The following is an 18,336-nucleotide window of genomic DNA, read 5'->3' on the forward strand; positions in this document are numbered from 1 at the left end:
ATCGAGTCCCGCATCGAGTCCCGCATCGAGTCCCGCATCGAGTCCCGCATCGAGTCCCTGCTCGGCAGGGAGTCTGCTTCTCCCTCTGACCCTCCCCCCTCTCATGCTCTCTCTATCTCTGTCTCTCATTCTCTCTGTCTCAAATAAATAAATAAAATCTTTAAAAAAAAAAAAAAAAGAGGAGTTCCTTCCAAGTAACAGGAGCCTGGCAGGGAGCCTCGCGTCTCTGGCTCCCGCGTGCCCTTGCCCGCCGCCCCTCTCCCCTCTTCCCCCACAAGCCCGCGCGGGCTCCGGACCCTGTCCCCATCCCTGTCAGGGCCTTGCAGGTAACAGAGCTGACGGGGCGGTGGTGCAGACCTGGCTCCAAGAGGCAGAGTTCACGGGGCTCTGCGGGGAGCCCCCACACCCCCACCCCACAGCTCCTCTCCCACTGGCCTCTGATGTACACCAGGATCTGCTTCCACCACCTTCCCTTAGCTGCCCTCCCTCTGGTTATATACAGATCCCCAACCTCAGGACTGTGGAAATGCGGGAGAGATTCTCCGCCCGCATGCCTGCACTAATTTAAAGTTAAATGCCCTCAAACCCTTCTGCCTCTCGGGCTGGGGTTGGGTGACTGCCACCTGCACAAACCTTTGAGAGCCTCCTCCCTAGTGCACCCAGATCTCTTGCCTGCGCATCCCCCCTCACGTTCCTTCCGTTCGGCTCCGAGTGCCTGCTGGCCCGTCCCCAGCCACAGTCTCGGCATCCACTGAAGTTTGGCAGGTGCCGAAGGGGTTAACAGGACCGCCTGCACCAAACCAGCCCACAGGCACGTGGTCTAGCCGTCCGAGACACAGAACCGGTACTGGCCACCGAGCCGGGCTGCTCCCCAGCCCACCTGGCATTCTGGAGTTGGAGTAAAGATAAGCTCTTCCTGAACCCTCCACTTTCTAAGGGCTCTGGGCACAGGCAGGTAGGCAGCCAACTCCTCCATCCCACCCATCCTCTTCTTCTGTTTTCTCCCAGGTTCTATCCAAACATCCTTTCGGGCAAAGGGGGTGGGGAGCCCCAGACAGATGAGCTCATTGGGAGGAGGAGGGCAGAGGGAGGAGGGAGCTGAACCCTCCTGACCAACGAGGTGCTCACCGGGCATCCCAAGCTGGAGAGGGGCGAGGGGCGTGCGCCCACTTCTAGGAGCAGACGTCTGCTTCCCCGCCGCAGCTCAGAGATGGGGTGAGTCCTGGGCATCTCTTGATTCTGGGCCACATTGCGCTGGGGCGTGAAGTGCCAGGGCAGGGTCTCAGCTACCCCACCCAGCACCCCAGAGCTGTGTTGACTCCCTGCTTCATGGGTTGCCACCAAGTGAGCATGGGGTGGGGGGCTCAGGAGGGCTGGAGGCTGGGAAGGGCATGGGGCATTGGGAAGGTTCATCATTCATTGCAGCCTGGCTGCCATGCCCATGGGACTGCCTTGTTAGCTGGATGGCCAGGTGTCCTCCTGGACCCGAGACCTGGTTCTGCCCTGAGACAGCCTGACCAAAACAGAAGTGTAAAACGGTGTGGAGTGCCAGGCCGGACTCCCTGGATGTTCTGATCCTGTCTGCTTTGAACACTGTAGGGCAGGAGCAGGAGATCTTGCAAAGGGAGGGGAGGATGTGGATCGGAGGGGAGTCATGGCAGGGGAAGAAGGTGGGGGAGATGGAGAGGCAGCTCCCCAGAGTGAAGGGTAACTTGGAGAAGTTGGAGTGTGACACAGGCCTGGGAGGAGGTGTAGGACCAGGAGACAATCGCTCCGAGCCAAGAAGAGGTTTTACAGTTTTTAGAAGCCAAGAGAGGAGAAGGCGGCCAGCAGAGACCAGAACAGTAGGCACAGAGATGTGGGGTCAAGGGCCAGGCCACAGAGGGGGTGGGCTGTTAGGGGCCCATCGAGAAGGCTTTGCCTCTGCTTCCAAACACTTTTGCCCTTACCTGGTCCACGGTCATTTTGAGGTTGGCGCCGAGCCACCCTTCCCCACTCACCCCTACGTCTTCGCGCTGCTAGAGGCCAGTCCTCTGCCGCTTTCTCTCCTTTCTCGCTGTGTGATGGGTGCCTTTGGCATCACTCTGCCCGGGGTTTGAGTCCTCTGCCCTTTTCCAGCCATGGCCATGTCACCTTGTGTGCAGACGGACTTAATATAGCAGGGCCTTGGCCTCTCCATCAGTAAAAGTGAGAAAAGAATGCCTATCTGGGGAGTTGCCCTGAAAATTCCATCAGCTGACATCCATAGAATGCTTAGCTCAGGGCCAGGCACAGGGTCCGGTACTCAGTCAACGTGGCTATCCTTATAGTCTCGCCAGCTCTCACTCATCTGCCCCCCAGCCCTCCCCAGCCCTCCAAGCCCCTCAGTTGGACTCGAACCCGACCCCACAGCCCTTCCCAACAGCACCTGCTGCAACAGTGCACCCCCACAGTGTGAGTGGGCCAGGGGGTGGGGATGGGGAGGCTGGAGACTTTGGCGAAGCTGGGAGGGCCCACAGAGGAGAAGGCCATGAAGACTGGCACCTTCTATCTACAGTCTTGGCTGGAAGGCCAGGGAAACTTTGCCCTGGCCAAAGGGCCAAGGACACAATTTACACTTGGCCTGATCTTTGGAGAGAAGTGCCCGAGGATGCCTGGCTCCCAATTTCCAGGCTTTCCCAGTCTATTTCTCACTGTGAATAGGCGCTCACCACCTCCCCTCTCCCCACCATGGATAAATCAAGTCAAGATGAAAAGGGTAAAGGGGCACAAGGGCACGGAGGCAGGCTGGGGAAGAGTGTGGCTGCATAAGAAGGCAGAGGGACGGGAACTTGCCTGGGCATGTGTCATATTTCTCTTCAGGCAAGCAAGAGTTAATCCCCCTTTTATCACTTGAATCCTAAAATGAGGGCTGCAGAGGGCCATCATCAGTGAACTTAGAAGGCATCTAAAAGTATGCCCTGATATATGAATCTTCTCAACAACACCCTCAAGCCACGCTTGAATACCTTCCGGGATGGGGATCTCATTACCTCAGAGAAACTCAACCCTCAGCACAGCTCTGACTTCACATTGGATCAATATCTGTCTCTGCCCACCTGCCCTAATGTGCCGCCTTGGGGCAGAATGGGACAAGTCTAATCCCTGTCCCTGTGGCCACAGACCCAGCCACTGTTCTACCAGCCTGTCCCCTACTGGTAGAACAAACCGTCTTCATCTGCCCATTTGCCCACAAGAGGGGCTCTCAGTCTGTTGAGGCAAACGGTTCCCAGTCCCTGCGTCACCTGTTTACGGGGCAGTTGTCCCAGTTGAGAAGCAGAAGCAGCTGTGGCTGGGATCAAGGTGCCTTTGCCAGGGATCTAAGGGCAAGCCCCTCCCTCGGGCAGAATCCCCAGTAGCCAAGCTGAGCGCCCGTGCCCACTTGCCCCCTTCCCTGGCGCTTCCTGGGCTCTCAAGGTCATTATTGCCAGAGAAAAGGAAAAGCTATTTTATCAGTGTCTCTCGCTCTTCTAGCCAGAAGCCTCCTCAGCCCTGCAATGGAGGGGCTCCTGGGCTAGGCCAGTCTATCTTAGGATCAAACTTAGGTCAAGATGCCAGGACATAGTTCTCAGAAGTCTTCCCTCCCCCAGATCCCCTGGAGCTCTCATCCACTGGACGGGTGGAGCTTGTCCTGAAAGGTGGCTGGAGCCCTGGGCATCAGTATGGTAGTGGGTAGCCAGGAATGACTAGAACCTGGTGGGCTTCAGGGTGAGAGGTCGGGGGGGGGGGGGCAATGCCACCAGGGCCATCTGAGAAGCGTCCCTGCAGCCCTGCCAACGTGGACCTTCTGAGCCCTCAAAATGCCAGGGAGGAGGGCCAGAGACCTAGCGGGGGCTCACGCTCCTACGCATCAAGCTGCTCAGCCCACAGCCCACTGGGCACTGCCCAGCCTCCTCGCACCTGGAGGTTTGTAGATACTAGCCCCACCCCTGCAAAATGAGAAGGAGACAAGCGGTCTAAGAGGGGCCCATATACAAACCAACATGAGGCAAGCCACAATATGGGGAGGTGGGAATGGGACTCAGAATTGGAGCTGGGAGACAGGCATCTTCTTGTCTGGTGATGGGCAACGGTTCAGCCTGGGGAAGGCCTTACCTAGGGAGGAGAGACTTGGTTTCCAGCGCAGGCTCTTCATGAGCCGACTGTGTGACTTTGGGAGAAACACTTCCGCTCTCCGAATCTCAGCTTTAGATACAGCCCTTGCGGAAGCACGGGGGCCTCTTCTAGCTGCCCCCAGGCCCAGCTGTGGAGGGGCGGGCAGGATCCTGGGCCGGTGTGTGCAGCTGTGCCCAGCTGTGCCCAGACTGGAGGCTGTGGGAAGAACCGCGACCTAGAGCCTGATAGGAGATCCTGTCTTGTCCTTGACTCATCATATGGCCATAAGCCAGTCACTTGCCTGCTGTGGTCCTCACCTTCCCCTTCAGGATACTCAGGAGGCTTGGCCAGAGGGTCCCCAAGACCCCTCCTGTCTCTGATGTTGTAAAGATTTCCCCTCCCATCCCACTCCTTTTGGCCTTCGGGACCTGTTCTAGGGACTCTGAAAGCACCCCCTCCCCGGCCCCATGGAGACTCCTCTTCCAGGCAGCAGGCATGGGCAGGCAGATGGGGTGCCTAAGCCCTGCAGGGGGCTCCAGCAGGAAGTGAAGGAGCAGTGGGAATTGAGAGGCTCTTGGGCAGACACCTCTATCTCAGTTGGGGGTACAGAAAGCTGGTGAGAAATTCTGAGCACCAGAATGGGAGCTAGCTCTTCCCCCACCAGGCACCTCATTCTGCGATCAGAACTACCCACCCCCCACACTGGCCCCAAGTAGGCTGAGCTAAAGAACATCAATTTAAGGGAGATGCCTCAGCCAAATCCAACTCTCCCAGAAGCCAGGCCCAGATCCAAAGTGTTCTGGGAGAAAAGCCCTAGAATGAGGAAGATGCTGGCCCCACCCCAGAAAGAACCAGCCAGAATCCCCAGTGCCTTCTGCTGCTCAGCCCACCTACCCTGCCTCAGTTTGCCTATTTGTTAAGTAGAGAAGCACCCTCTCTGACATCCCATCCTTGGAAGGACTCAGGGGCTCGGGAGGACAGACATCCTTTTAAACCAAGGCATCTTTAGTTCCGTTAAATCGCAGCCACCTCTGTTTAATGCGGCCCCTCCCTCTCGCTTCTCTCTCAGGTAGCAGCTCTCATCCCTGTGGGTGTCACAACTACCAATGTCAGGGTCCTCTGGGAATACTCTAAAATGCACCTGGCCACTAACCACTGGCAAAGGTCTCTGGGTCGCCAGGGAGTAGACGGAAATGACAGAGAAACCAGAAGAAAAGTAAGAACCAACCACTTCCACATTTCCTTGCCATTCAGAAAGTTGAAACTTTTCTTATCTTTCGAGTGTGTGTGTGTGTGTGTGTGTATAGGCAAAAAATGCAGAGACTAAGAATAGGAAGCACGAGAGAAAAAGACCGGGTGTGTCGGAATAGTAGCGCCCCCCCCCCCCGCCACGCCACCAGGGGGGCATCTTTGGCCCTGAGCATAGGGGGATCCCGCAGCACGAAAACAGGATCCAGCAGTACTTAGATGGGACATGAACAACCTGACTCCTCCCCCCAGCCCCCCTCACCCGAGAAGGTGCATGAGAGCAGACCCTGAGCAGCTATTCCCCCCACCCCCTGAGTCCAGAGCAGGCATGGGAAGTGTCTACCTAGTGAGACACAGCTTAGAAACGGGGGGCAGGAAGGATGGCCCATCCGTCCATGGAAAAAATAGGCAACATCTGTGAACAGTGTCACAGTGCCCAAGTTTGTCGTCATCCCAGAAATGGGTGTTCAGCCACCCTGCCTTCAGGTGCTTCCGAGGTGGATGGAGTCCCCCAGGATTCTGAAAGAAGGCAAAGGGGGAAAGAGATGAGCCATTTGTCGACATGAGTAGAGCAGAAGGACCGTGTCCTTGCTGGGGACCCAGCAATGTCGCGGGAGTACCAGGAAAGGAGCAGCGGGGGTCCCTGTCAGCATCCTGGCAAAGCCTCCACTCACGCTGCTCTTCACCCCTGAAAAAAGCCACACTCGAGGGATGTTCAGGGGAGATGATCTGTTTATTGTAGCCGATAGATCCAAGCAATACAACAAACTGCAAAAGAAACGCAGTCTGCTCCAAAAGGCAGACACATCACAGAGGCTGGGTCACAGAGGACCACTGAAGGTTTTCTCCCCACCCCCCTCCAACCACCCTGTAACACAGAAAACCTAGAAAGTGCATAAGTAGCTGGGTTTTCTCCTCCAAGTGCACAAAAAGCAATAAGAACATTCCATAATTTGCCTTTGGTGAATCAACTCAAAACATTGAGAAATGATGGTTCCCCCCCCAACCCGGTATAACTTTTGGGGTGGATGTGGCGCGACGTTTTATATTTGTATATAGAATATATCTATACCTATATATAGACTATGTGCAAATGCATCAGCAAGCTTCGATAAAGGAAGACATCAGCAAGAGGCACAGGCTGTCTATCCTTAAGACAAGTTGCAAGGAAAATTTCTTGATTCATCACTCATTCTGACTGCACCACGCCATCCCTATGGCCCGGGACTGTCTTTTGGGACCTGGCCAGTATTTTCCATTGTCCATCTGCTTCACCTGACCTTGTAAATACTTACCAGCCCAACTTCCCCAAGGGGACTTCTGGGGAGAAAATATGGATCCAATCAGCTTTTCCTTTTTATAAATTGGGAATAACTGTGATTAGTCCATAGCTAAGGGGCAGACAGCCATTTTCAAAGCCAGTTTCAAGGCACCTCAAGGCATTTCAGTCCTGAAAAAAGTGTACTTTGTTCTTAGAAGCTCAATCCCATGGGTTGGCCAGCCCATCTCTTTACAGTGGCCCTTAATTAGGAGGAAGAGACAGACAGGGAGCTCCAAGACAACAGGAGAGGCAGGGGCGGTTGAGGAAACCAGCAGACTGGACCCAGCAGAGCGCAGTGATGGGAACATGCAGCCAGAAGTGGGGCTGGACCCCACAGCGCAGGGAGAGAAGCAGCTTGCTGGTATAAACTAGAAAGCAGGGTAGAGAAATGGCTGCTATGGAAACATGTCACTGGTTCCCCACCTCTACTCACCAAAGCCCCATCTTGTTCCCAACCTCACGGCCCTGGGGGAGGTGGCCCTAGGAGAGCTCTGGAACGGATTCTAAGAGGCTGCAGGAGAAAGGGCCCATGAGGGTGGGCAGCTGGGGGTGGGGGGGGCCCACTGGGTCAGGGCATTGAAAGGAAGGAACCCAGAAGTCTGGGGCTTCTTGATGCAGATTTGGGACTTCTTAGAATAAACGTAGGGAATCGCGCAAAAATTTCCCCTAAATGTTAGGCATCCTGGAAAAAGAAAAGTGCCCTGCATCAGCACAGGCACAGCTCGTCCTGAAAGAGGAGAGCACTTGAGAGGTTGCCGAAAAGGGAAATCTGCAGGCTGCAGAAGTGTATCACAACGGCCCTTGGTCTCAGCCGGTATGAGATGCCCACCACCCATCACCCCCCTCTTAGCTGGTTGGCTCCAAGGTTGGGCTGTGTCCGCCTGCCCCAGGCATCCTGGTGGCTTAGCCCACCCCCATTGGCAGTGTGTTGATTGGCAGTTAGGTACTGAGCTGGACTCACCCCACCCAGGAGCTGTCACCCAGGCTGTCTGTCCCCCACTCTGCCTGGCCTGTCGCCTTGTTCCCTGTTGGACCTCCCCCCACCCCTTCCTTCCTTTCTTCCTTTCCCAGGGCCCAGATTCGGGACTCTCTTCCTTCTCTCCAACTCCAGCCCTGGAAGCAGTGGTTACAGAGGTGGAATTAGATGCACCAAAAAAAAAAAAAAAAAATGAATCTTGGTCCCTACAGTGCTGACCTGACAGTTCCCAACTCTTGTTATGGCTTTGTGTGCATCCCCGGCAGTTGGCACACAGGAGATGCTCAATAAATGGATGTTGAATTGAAGTGAATTAAACTGAACCTCCCGTATGCTCTTGTTCTCTCCCCAAATTGGCCATCTGAGGGGCAGAGGCAGAGAATGGTCCCTGAGACTGTCACAGTCCTGTCTCCACCCCCTTTCCTCAGACCAGTTCCTGCCCCGGGGCACTGACTCCCAGAGCCTGGGCAGGGTCTGAGCCCCTTGAAAGGCCGGGAAATGCTAAAGAAGGTCAGTCTGGGGGCAGGAGTGGCGCCTCACCAGCAGTTCTGCCCTCCCGCTCCATCCCTCCATCCCCAGCGCCCTGGGAGAGGAAGCAGGCCTGGACAGCCCAGCTCCCTCACCTCACCTCCCTGTCTACCAGCCCGCAGAGGCCCTTCCCACAGGGAAAACTGTGGCTCTGTTGATCCAAACTGGAGACTGAGGAGCCAGAGGAGGGGAGGGTGGGACCCTCAGTCTGTCAGTTTGAACCTGGTTCCCCATCTCTAGTGAGTGACTTGCCTCCTTGATCTCTGAGGGTCTTCCAAGGTAGAGTTCACGTCAGCAGTTTCTGTCTCTCTCCCTCTCTTGAGGCTTAAATACTTCCCTCTTAACGTGAGTAAAATGGCAGTGAAAGTTGGCTCTCCAGAAATGCTATTTCCTCCCCACAGAGGGAGTCCCTGGGGCAGGGAGGGTGTGACATGGCTACAGGATCTCACAGGCAGGCTCCGAGGGCCCCTTCACGCTTCCCTCAGGGCATTTCCTTCCCTGATCTCTACCTAAAAGCCAGCTAAAAACCCTGCTGAGGGTCACTGGGAAAGTCTGAAGAGAAGGCCCGGTTAAAGCCCCCAGCCTGCACATCAACTCCTCCGCCATGGTTTTCCACCCTCCCCAGCCCCACACCTGGGCTGAGGGCGGTCACCCTGTTGGAGAAGGCAGTCTGTAACTAACTCCATTTTACAATGCAGCCTCCACCCCTTCAGACCTCAGCTGACTTGGAAATTTGTCTCCTGTTAGTGGTTAACTATGGTGAAAAATGACCACTACCTAGAACGATACAACCTACCCATGGCCCAGCTCAGTGAGTCTTCATGCAATGCTCCCCGCCCCCCAAATCCCAAGAGATTCGCAGCTGACAGAAAACGCCCCCACGAGGCTCCTGTGGTAGCAACTATCAGTGGAGGTCCCTGGGCCAAGGCTTCCCCTCAATGCCCAGGAAATGCGTGCCCCCCCCAAGTGATAGGAACCCATCAGCAGCCCCCAGCCTGACAGGGCTGCCTGGCCTGGAGCAGCTCGGGGAGCAGAGCCACACTACAGCCGGGGCTTTCTTGAGGCAGGCAGCGCAGCAAAACCCCTCAGCCACCCGCAGATCCTCCCTGAGGCCCACCGGACCAGTCCACAAACAGGGCAGTCTGGACAGCCGAACTCCCCCTCACGCCCTCTCTTTCTGGGACCCTCACACAGGCCTCCTGCCTCCTCTCAGGGACTGGCAGTTTTGAGCCCACTTCTTCCCCCCCCCACCCCACCCCCCCGGGCCCACACGTCCCACGCGCCATGGCAGGTTCCCCAAATGAAAGAGAGGTGGGTCACTCTTGGTGCAGGGTGGGGGGTACGAAGGGAGGGTTTCGGGAGGCCCCAGGTGGGCCCTGGGACCCTGGTTCAAGAGAAGCACACCAAGAGAGGGCAGGCAGGGGCACAGTGTGCAGGGCGGAGGGTGGGAGGAAGACAGGATGCGAGGGAGGGGCTGCGGGGCCGCGTTACTTGGGGCCATCGTCCGCGTTGCCCTCTCCATCTGTCTTGCCCTCCTCCTCCGTCTTCAGGTCATCCGTGCTCAGTTTCTGCTCTTTTTTCCTCCTCACGCACTTTACTACCATCAGCACCAAGATGACCACCGCCAGGAAGCCACCCACAGAGGCGCCCACGATCACGGCCACCGTGGAGTCCCGCTCAGGGGGCTCTGGAGAAGGAAAAGAAACAGACCCACTGAGCACCAGGGCAGGGAAAGGGAGCCTCATCCACTGCCCCCTGCTCCCCGCAGTATGCGCGGGGTGGTCCTCACTGGACGCTCTGCGTGGAAAGGACTGTAGTCAAAGCCAAAATCAACCCAGGCCCCTGAGCTCTCCGCGCCCCACCCCAAAATCCCAGGGCACCTCAAAGCCCCAGGGGAAGACAGTAAAATGCAGAATTTTAAGAGCACGGACTTTGAGATGGAATAGACCCAAATTTGAGTCCTAATTGTACTATTACTCATTGCGTGACCTTAGGTGGCTGACTTCTCCTCTTGATAGCAAGTGCCCAACCAATGAACGCTGCTATTATGATTCTTGGCATCATGATGATGACCGAGGTCCCAGTCCTCAGAGACCTGAGGAAGTAACAGGGGTGCCTTCCCCCCAACACAAGCCAGAGCTCCCACCCTCAGGAGGGCACAGCCCCTCCCAAGGAGCAGGGTGATCCTCCTGCTGGAGGGTGGGGGGGACAAGCAGGGGCCCCAGGCAGCAGGCTCCCCACTCTGCAAGGCCCGTCCCTCACCTTCCATGAGGACCTGCAGGTAGATCTTGCCGTGGCCACGGTGGCGGTCGGGCGGGTTCATGATATAGCAGTTGTAGGTGCCCACATCCTCGAGCTGCACGTTTCTCAGCGTCACCGACACGTCATACTTGCTGGGGTTCCCTGAGAACTCCACACGGTCTCGGAACCGTTCCAGCTTCAGGTTGATGATCTTCATGCGGAACTGGAGGAACTGGGGAGGGGGGCTGCATGAGCAAGAGGCTGCAAGGAGTTCCCCTCCCCGCCATGCACCTGGTCCCCTGGAAGAGAGGCGGTTACCTCCAGGTCTCTGCCACCCTCCCAGGGCCACCCAGGCGTGACCACACACCTACTGCCGCAGCCCTCTGGAGGAGACAGCCCACCGGGATCCCCAGGGTCCTGGTCCAGGGCAGGGGCAGGTGGTGGGAAATGTGGGCTTCGTGCCCAGGGGCTCCTGCCCCCTCCCTCACCCCGCCCCCGACCCGGGACTCACCATCTCCTCAGAGCAGTTACTACACTCCTGGTAGGTCCAGTTCAGGGAGAACTGTTTGTGGTTCACTGTGTAGCAGGAGTTGAACGTACAGGGCAGACGGGCATCAGAGCCGTTGAGGACGTTGAGGGTGGTAGGTACTGTGACCTCCATGCTCTGCCCTGGTGGCACTGTGGATAAAGCCACAAGCTGGTGAGGATTCTGGCTCACAGGGCCAGGGAGGGGGCAAGCCTTCTGCACCTGCTGGTATGGGCGGGCAAAGCTCCAGGGGGGTACCCGACATGGCCCTTGGGGTAAAAGCAAGGCTGGGGTGGAGAGAAACCACATTGCCTGTCAAGTCAGGGGCAGACAAATGGCCCCAAGTCTTTCCCAGGACCATCGTTGTCTACAAGGGCAGGAGCCCCTTCTGGAGATGTCAGGTCCGGAAACTTCTCAGCAAGGAGCTGACACAGGCTGAAGGGGTGACAGGGTGGGGACAGCAGGTTTCTGTCAAATCCGGTAAGGAGCACCGGGCCTGGTCCAGAAGAGCTGGGTGCTGGGGCTGCCCGGCCCATTCTGACACCCTAAGCAGAGCAGAGTCTAGGGTGGGTGAGGGAGCCCAAGCCCTTCCAGTTGAAGTGGCAGTGATCTCCATGGGGCAGAAAGCCTTGGACACAAAATTTAAGGGAGCACCAACCCTCAGGATCAGGCAAACACCTCCTTAAACTGCACACCGTGGGCACCTCACTGGCCTCACCCTAGTCCTGACCTTAACGCTAAGATTTTCTGCCAATATTGTCAAAGCCTCATCCCAAAAGATGCATTTTCTTTATAAGGGATAAGCAGTAACACTCAGTATCAGCCATGCATTCACTCGTTTACCCAATATTTATAAGCCATCCCCTACGCCCCCACGCACTTAGTCTAGGCTGGGGGGGACGGGTTATTTCTGTGAACGATGGTGGCAGAGTCCCCGTCACACGAAGCTTGTGTTTTAGGGAAGGGAACACGCACTAACGAGGAAAAAAATTACAATGTAACTTTACATAGTGATACCTGGCAGCCACTGTAAGAACTAAAGCAAAGAGAAGGGGTTTGTTGTTTCCTAACGGTAGTCAGGGAGGACTGCTCGGAGGCGCTGACGTGTAGGTAGCCCCTGACAAAGTGAGGGAGTGAGCCATCTCAAATCCTGAAGGAATCAAGTGCCAAGCAGCGGAACATCAAGAGCAAAGTCCCAGTGGCTGGAATGAGTTTCGTGTGTCTTAAGCACAAGGAGCAGGGACCAAGGAGCAAATGGTAAGACCCGAGGTCCCAGAGTTAGGCAGGGGCGAGGCACCAGGGGCTTTGGGGGCCAGAACTCGGGAATCAGGATTTTCTTCTCTGCGTGTGATAGGAAGCCGGCAGCGCCTGGGGGTGGAGAGGGGGGAGGGGGCAGACGGGGGAGGGGCAGAGGGCGTGGCTAGCAAGCCACGGCTGCAGGAAAAGCCTAGACAAGGAGATCCCGTGCGACCCGGGGTCCCTTCCAGCTCTGCCTTCCATCGGCTGGGAGGATGTGGGCAAGCTCCTTCACCTTCCAAGCCCCAGTCCCCTGCTCTGTAAAACACAGCTGATGACACCACCTCCTGGGGCTGCCGTGATCATTTTAAAGAGAGAAAATACGCAAAGCGTGATGCGCAGGCTGGCAGCTCCAGTTCCCTCCATTCTCAAGTTCTGCCCCCTAAACAGGAAGGCCTTCTGGGACACTGTCCTCCTGGCAGGGGGCAGCCCCTTGGAAATCCCCCCGCTCTGGCGGCCGGCGCGGGCCCCGCAGCCGCGGGTCGGAAGCATCCCCTGCAGGGCTGCGCGCCGCTCGGCTGCGGGGCCCGCCCCGGAAGCCGCCGCACTGCAGCCGCGAGCCGGGCTGTCCGTCTGCTCGGCTCCCCCCTCAGGATGCGTGGCCGGGGCTTGGGGCACGGGACTGAAAGGACAGGCGAGGCTCTGAAGGGCTGGCCCCAGAGGTCACAGCGGAGCCTCCGGTGGCGGGATTGGGCGTGCCACCCTCCTGCAGGCCGGACGCTCGCGAGGGGAGCGTGAACTGGGGAGGCTGAGGGGGCTGCCAAGAAGAGCAAAGCCCAGTTCCCGGATCCCCACTCTCATCAGCATTATGAAAGCACCTAGCAGAGCGCCAGGCAAGGAGGAGGTGCGCAGAAAATACCACTGCCGCCCGCGCCCTGCAGAGGCAGAGAAATCTGCAGGGAAGGAAGCAGGCCAGGCCTTGTCCTGAGCTTACCTCTTACCCGAGGAAGGCTCCGCTTCTCTAACCCCCTCCAAGGGCCGCTACCTTCCCAGGGCCGCCTCCCAAAAGGGGTCCCTCCACGTGACCGCAGAGAGCAGGTGCTGTGAATCGGGCTGACCTATCCCTGGCCTCTTTCCCCGCCCAGCCCACATCCTTCAGATGAGCACTTGAACCCCACAGGGCAGCGCCCTCCACTGTGAAGGAGCCAGCACCCTGCCGCGTGGAAGGGCAGAGCTGTGGGGAGGTCCTATCTGGCTGGCGGGAGGGAGCCGAGGTGCAATGCAGGGTCCCTTCCCCCCAACCCCCGCCCCCGCCGCAACCCGGCCGCCTGGCCCCCGCGGGAGTCACCGGGAGGAACGCGAGCGCCCTCTAGTGGTCAGAGGCGTTCAGCGAGTCCCAACTGCAGAGAGAGGCTGGGATCACCAAATCAGAGGAAGCCGGACAGGGGCACCTCCAGAATTGTGAACCTAGATCCACCGCCTCACCAGTGAGGCAGATGAGGCCCTGAGGGAGACACACAGAGGACAGGGACAAGCCGGGGCCAGACCGTGGTTCCTGACTCCTACTCCAAGGCACCCACGTCAGCCCAAGTCCCCACCAGGGTTTTAGGCCTCTCACCAATCCAGGCCCCCATTAAAGACTAAGAAACCACCATGCAACAAGGCCAGAGCTGTAAGCAAAATCCTGATAAACTCTGCGGCTTCTGGAAAGTAGCCAAGTCTGCAGCTAGGGCCATAGAAAGGACTTCGCAATAACAAGAAAGTGATTACTGCAGGCCAGATGCTTTCTTACCACAGATATGACATCATTTGATACTTACAACAGCCCTATTACCACCCCACTTTCCAGACGGTGCAATTGAGCACAAAGAAGTTACATGAATAGCCCAAGTTCACAGCTAGTAAATGACAAAGCTCGATTTGAGCCCAGGCTGCCAGGCTCCAGACAGGGGTGAGGGGTTGAGGCCTAGTGACATTCCAAGGCATGCCAGGGACCAGGCCTCCAGCTGTCTACATGGCAGATCCAGCTCCAACTGTCAGCCCCTAGCTCCGAGCAGGCTGGCCAGAGGGGAATGGTCCTGTTTAAAGGGACCTCCATACAAGGAAGCCCAGTCCTCCTGGTTGACCCATTTGGGACCAGGTCTGGGTTTCTCATAGAAAGGAAATGGGGATCAGCAGGGGCACAGAAAGGATGTGGCTTCTGGTTTTAGTTCCAAAGCATCCCTGGCACCCAGACCTCCCCCCTTTCTCTGGGGCCACATCTGGGCAGCCCAGGCCCCATGTTACCCACTGTTCTAACTAGCCCATCTTTCAGAGATCACACAGATTTGCTCACCTCCTGCCAAGCTCTATCTCCTGCAAAGACAGAAGTGAATTATCTTCACTCCTCTTCCCAACCCTACAGCAACCAATGAGGTAGGTTTATGTTCTTCATGTTTAAAAGAGAGAGTGTCCAAGCAGAGAAATGGTCCCCACAACCTTCTGGGGCAGCCCCCTGCATCCCGGGGGAGTGTGACACCCAGACCCTGCCTCCTGCTTTCAGACCCTCCCCCACACCAGGATCTCTGCCTCCTAGCCCAGTCTACCTCCAGGCAGCATGTCCTCACCACCCCTCCACTGGCTCCCTGTTGTTTTCAGGATCAAGTCCAGGTTCCTGGGCACGGCTTCCAACCCTTTGCCATCTGGGACCAACCTAGGTCTTGGCCTCCTCTCCTGCCAGCTCCTAAGCCTCCATTCTTCTTCCACTCGGCAATCCCCGACTCCTTACTTGTCCTGACAACCCCACCTTCTCTCACCCCTCCATGCCTCTGCACTTATGCTTCAGGTCCGGAAGCTCGTTCACCCTTCTCGACCTGGGGCCCTCTTACCTATGCTGCAGTTCCCAGCTAATGAGGCATGCCTCAATAACAGCATCCCCAGCACCTAGGCCCTCTACCCAGCCCAGTTCCTATCGCTTCCAAGTGACCTGAAGGCAGAACGGCATTGTGGCCAAGCGGTCAGATCTTAGGCAAGAGAGTTAACCTTCCAGACCTCAGTTTCCTCATCTGTAAAATGGGAGACAATCATAGACACCCCCCCCCAACTCCTAGGGCAGTTGTGAGGGTCACATGACTTGTTAACATAGGAAGCTCCCAGCAATGCCTGGTACATAGTCAGCCCTTGACGAAGGTCTATCATTCTCAGCATCATTAGGATTGTTATTGTGACAGCCCTTGTGATTTTGTGCTGTCATTATCTGTTTGTGTGCCCGTGTCCCTTGAGAGGCTCTGGGGAACTGATTTCTGCTCATCTTGGTATCCCTAGCCCCAGAACAGTATGTGACCACAGATGGGCCCTCCATAAATGTCTGTGGAAGGAAAGAAAGGCATTTTCCCCTCCATGCCTGGATCCCTGCCCCCAGCAGAAGACACGTGCAGTGGGCTTGAGTGAGGACCTCACCTCACTTAACCCAGACTTGGGTAACAAGGCTGGTGACTGCAGAGCCCACGGTCTTAAGAAAAACTCTGGGAAGTCCAGTCATTTGGATTGTTTCTAGCTAAACACTAGCCTCACATGCTTCTGCTGTGTGTACGGCAGATTGCCCCGCTGGTTATCCTCTATGATTTACCCGCTCTTTGGTTATCCTCACAAATCCTGCCCCTGATGTGGTCCCTCCCTCGTCATTGGTCCCTCCATCTTGGAGGCTGATGCCATTACGACCACCAAAGTTCCTTTGTCCACCTGAGCCCTTAGCCTTGGTGTGCCAGGGCATACCTCATCATATCATCAGTCAAGTTCAAGTTCAAGATCTACTACCCAGATTTGCAGAGGCTCTAGCTTCCTCCCACCACCATCTCACATCCCCCACTCCCTGACCTCTTCACTCCAGGCCCCATCATCCCCTGAGACACATCCTGGTCATGGTCATGGAGCCCCCTTCCTTTCTTCGCTTAGATCAGGCTCTCACAAGACTGTCCCCCTCCCCCAAGAAGCTCTCTCTAACTCCCAAGGGAGTCACGTGTCCTCCATCCCTGGTTCCTTACACCCAGGTCATCCACCCAACTCCCCATCTTTTTGCCTGCACTTGAGATTCTTTGATTATTGTTAATATAACAGTACCATTTCTTGAACATTGGGGGCAGTAGAGTTCAACAGCTAAGTACTAGAAGTCTGACAAACCGGTTCAAATCTCAGCTCACCTTGAACTAGTCGTGTGACTTTAAGTTGCTTAATTTAAGTAACTTAGTTACTTCATTTCGCTGTGCCTGTTTCCTCATCCATAACAGAAGGATCATAACAGCATCTACCTCATTCAATTACTGATTATCTTGAGGACTAAATAAGCTATACAGCCCCTGGGCACGTGAAAAGCGTTAGCAAAGTTCAGCTATTATTGAGCACCTGCTGTGTGCCCACCTCACAGAAAAACCCAGGCATTCTCCAGTTTACCCACGAAAGAACCGAAGCTCAGAAGGGTCAAGTAACTTGCCTACGGTCATGAAGTAAATGACAAAGGTGGCTTTAAACCCAGAGCTGATTCCAAGGCTCCTCCTCTTTGTACGGCCCACGCTTCCGTAACATTCCTGCTCTGTTGTTAATACTGTCCAGGAACTCAGCAAAGCTAATAGGCCTTATGACGCAAGCTGACAGGGGCTCTGTGTTGTCTCTGTCTAGCACTCCTGCCCAACATCCAACACAGCACACCAGAGAAGGACAAGGAGAGGGAGGGAGGGAGAGGGATTCTGTGATGCGGAATATCCCCACTGACAATCCCGGGGCTTGACCAACTACTACACCAGCAATGAGTAAGTTTAGGAGCAAGGATGAAACTACCCATAAAGCAGGCTTGCAAAGAACTCTCTAGCCCACCTACTCACCAGGAAGTCCTGAGTGGTCAAATAGGAAATTAACATTCGGATCACTTGACAAGGCAGTCTGCAAGGCTGGGCTGGTCTTAAAGGGCCACAGCCACACTCAGCCTGTGAGTTCCTTTTTTTTTTTCTTTTTTTCCTGATCCCTTCACCTGACCCCCTCCTCCACTCCATCTGGCCCACGCCAGAGGCCTCCATCAGCGCTTGCTTCAGCAAGTCTCTTCCCAATGCAGAGATCATACTTCAAGCCTGCTTCCCACCTGCCCCCCCCACCCCACATTTCAACAAACCAGTGGTACAGATTTCCAGGAAACAAGACCCAGACTCAACTTTCTACCTCCCATTCCCCCAAACATTCTTTCCTAATATCCTAAACCCACCAGATTCCAAAGATCATGGTCCACAAGAGAAGCCCCTTAAGGGAGCATGAAGACCCAGGACCCCATATTTGCTGCAGCTTAAAAAAAATCCACGAAGAGACTTTGCAGATCGACCTATCCTCTGCCCCCACCCCCACATAAGTCTGTTTCAGGGAAACCCAAAGAAAAATCACCTCCCGTGATAACTGTCACCCCTGAGGAACACTCAGATCCCCCGACCCAACATTTCTGTGACCAAGTAGTCCCAGCGTTATGCAGTCCCCAACAATGTCTTCCCCCAGTCCTCGGTACCTCCCTTCCCAAGGACATGAAGGGAAGCTCAAGCAATCAATGTCTTCTTCCCTGCCCCCGGCCCCCATCCTCTTCCAGCTTTGGCTACACTTCTGGACCCTCAGGAGCATGCAGATGTGCAGTCTAACTTACCCAAAGAGAAAAAGAGACTGAGCCCCGCGAGACTGAAGGCAGGGCGAGGTAGCCAGGCATCTCTGTGCATTTTCAGAGACTGAGATGTTAGTCGGGTGGGATATGGGAGAGGGTGATTTGAGGGGCCGAGGGCTACAAGGGATGAATGGTTAGATGCTAAAAAAAAATGCACAGATGTACTTCAAAGACACATACAACATTAAGGAAGCTTTATTTCCATCTCTCTAATATGGCCGGCTTGTATGTTGCTGCTAAAAAGAGAGAGGGAGTGTGTAAGGGAGAGAGAAAAAGGGGGATGGAGTAAATTCTGTGGTTGGTGGATTCTGAAAAGCAGGTGGGAGGGCATAAAAAAAATCTTTCTGAAAAGAACAAAGTTCCCCAGGATTTTTTCCCCTCTAAAACAAGAACTAAAGCAAATCCTGCTTTTCTTCTTTTCTTCTTCTTCTTCTTCTTCTTCTTCTTCTTCTTCTTCTTCTTCTTCTTCTTCTTCTTCT

At 55.7% G+C, this 18,336-nt stretch overlaps 1 protein-coding gene across 3 annotated transcripts; it reads right to left on the reverse strand.

Moving 5' to 3' along the window:
* Positions 1–9,466: 9,466 nt before the first annotated feature.
* SCN2B (sodium voltage-gated channel beta subunit 2) lies at positions 9,467–17,079 on the reverse strand. 3 transcript variants are annotated; one of them, XM_035008729.1, is made up of 4 exons: positions 17,046–17,079; positions 10,939–11,105; positions 10,449–10,659; positions 9,467–9,873 (listed from the first exon to the last, which is right to left on the reverse strand). In XM_035008729.1, exons 2-4 carry the CDS (start codon positions 11,086–11,088, stop codon positions 9,674–9,676), a joined length of 561 nt encoding a protein of 186 aa, XP_034864620.1. In that variant the 5' UTR covers positions 11,089–11,105; positions 17,046–17,079; the 3' UTR covers positions 9,467–9,673. The 3 variants fall into 3 exon arrangements, with proteins under 3 accessions (XP_034864620.1, XP_034864619.1, XP_034864618.1); XM_035008728.1 differs by lacking the exon at positions 17,046–17,079 and adding an exon at positions 13,184–13,484; XM_035008727.1 differs by lacking the exon at positions 17,046–17,079 and adding an exon at positions 12,534–12,591.
* Between the last annotated feature and the right edge of the window lie 1,257 nt (positions 17,080–18,336).

Source organism: Mirounga leonina, unplaced genomic scaffold (assembly GCF_011800145.1).
Source record: "Mirounga leonina isolate KUSES-001 unplaced genomic scaffold, KU_Mleo_1.0 Mir_153, whole genome shotgun sequence".
In the NCBI taxonomy this organism is placed as follows: Eukaryota; Metazoa; Chordata; class Mammalia; order Carnivora; family Phocidae; genus Mirounga; species Mirounga leonina.

Excerpts from the sequence above, each read along its gene's own strand:
- SCN2B (XM_035008727.1), bottom strand. The coding sequence starts at position 12,555 with ATGATCACGGCAGCCCCAGGAG. Across the intron at positions 10,660-10,938 it reads GTAACTGCTCTGAGGAGATG|TTCCTCCAGTTCCGCATGAA; the intron begins GTGAGTCCCGGG and ends CCCCCTCCCCAG. Across the intron at positions 9,874-10,448 it reads CCTGCAGGTCCTCATGGAAG|AGCCCCCTGAGCGGGACTCC; the intron begins GTGAGGGACGGG and ends TTCCTTCTCCAG.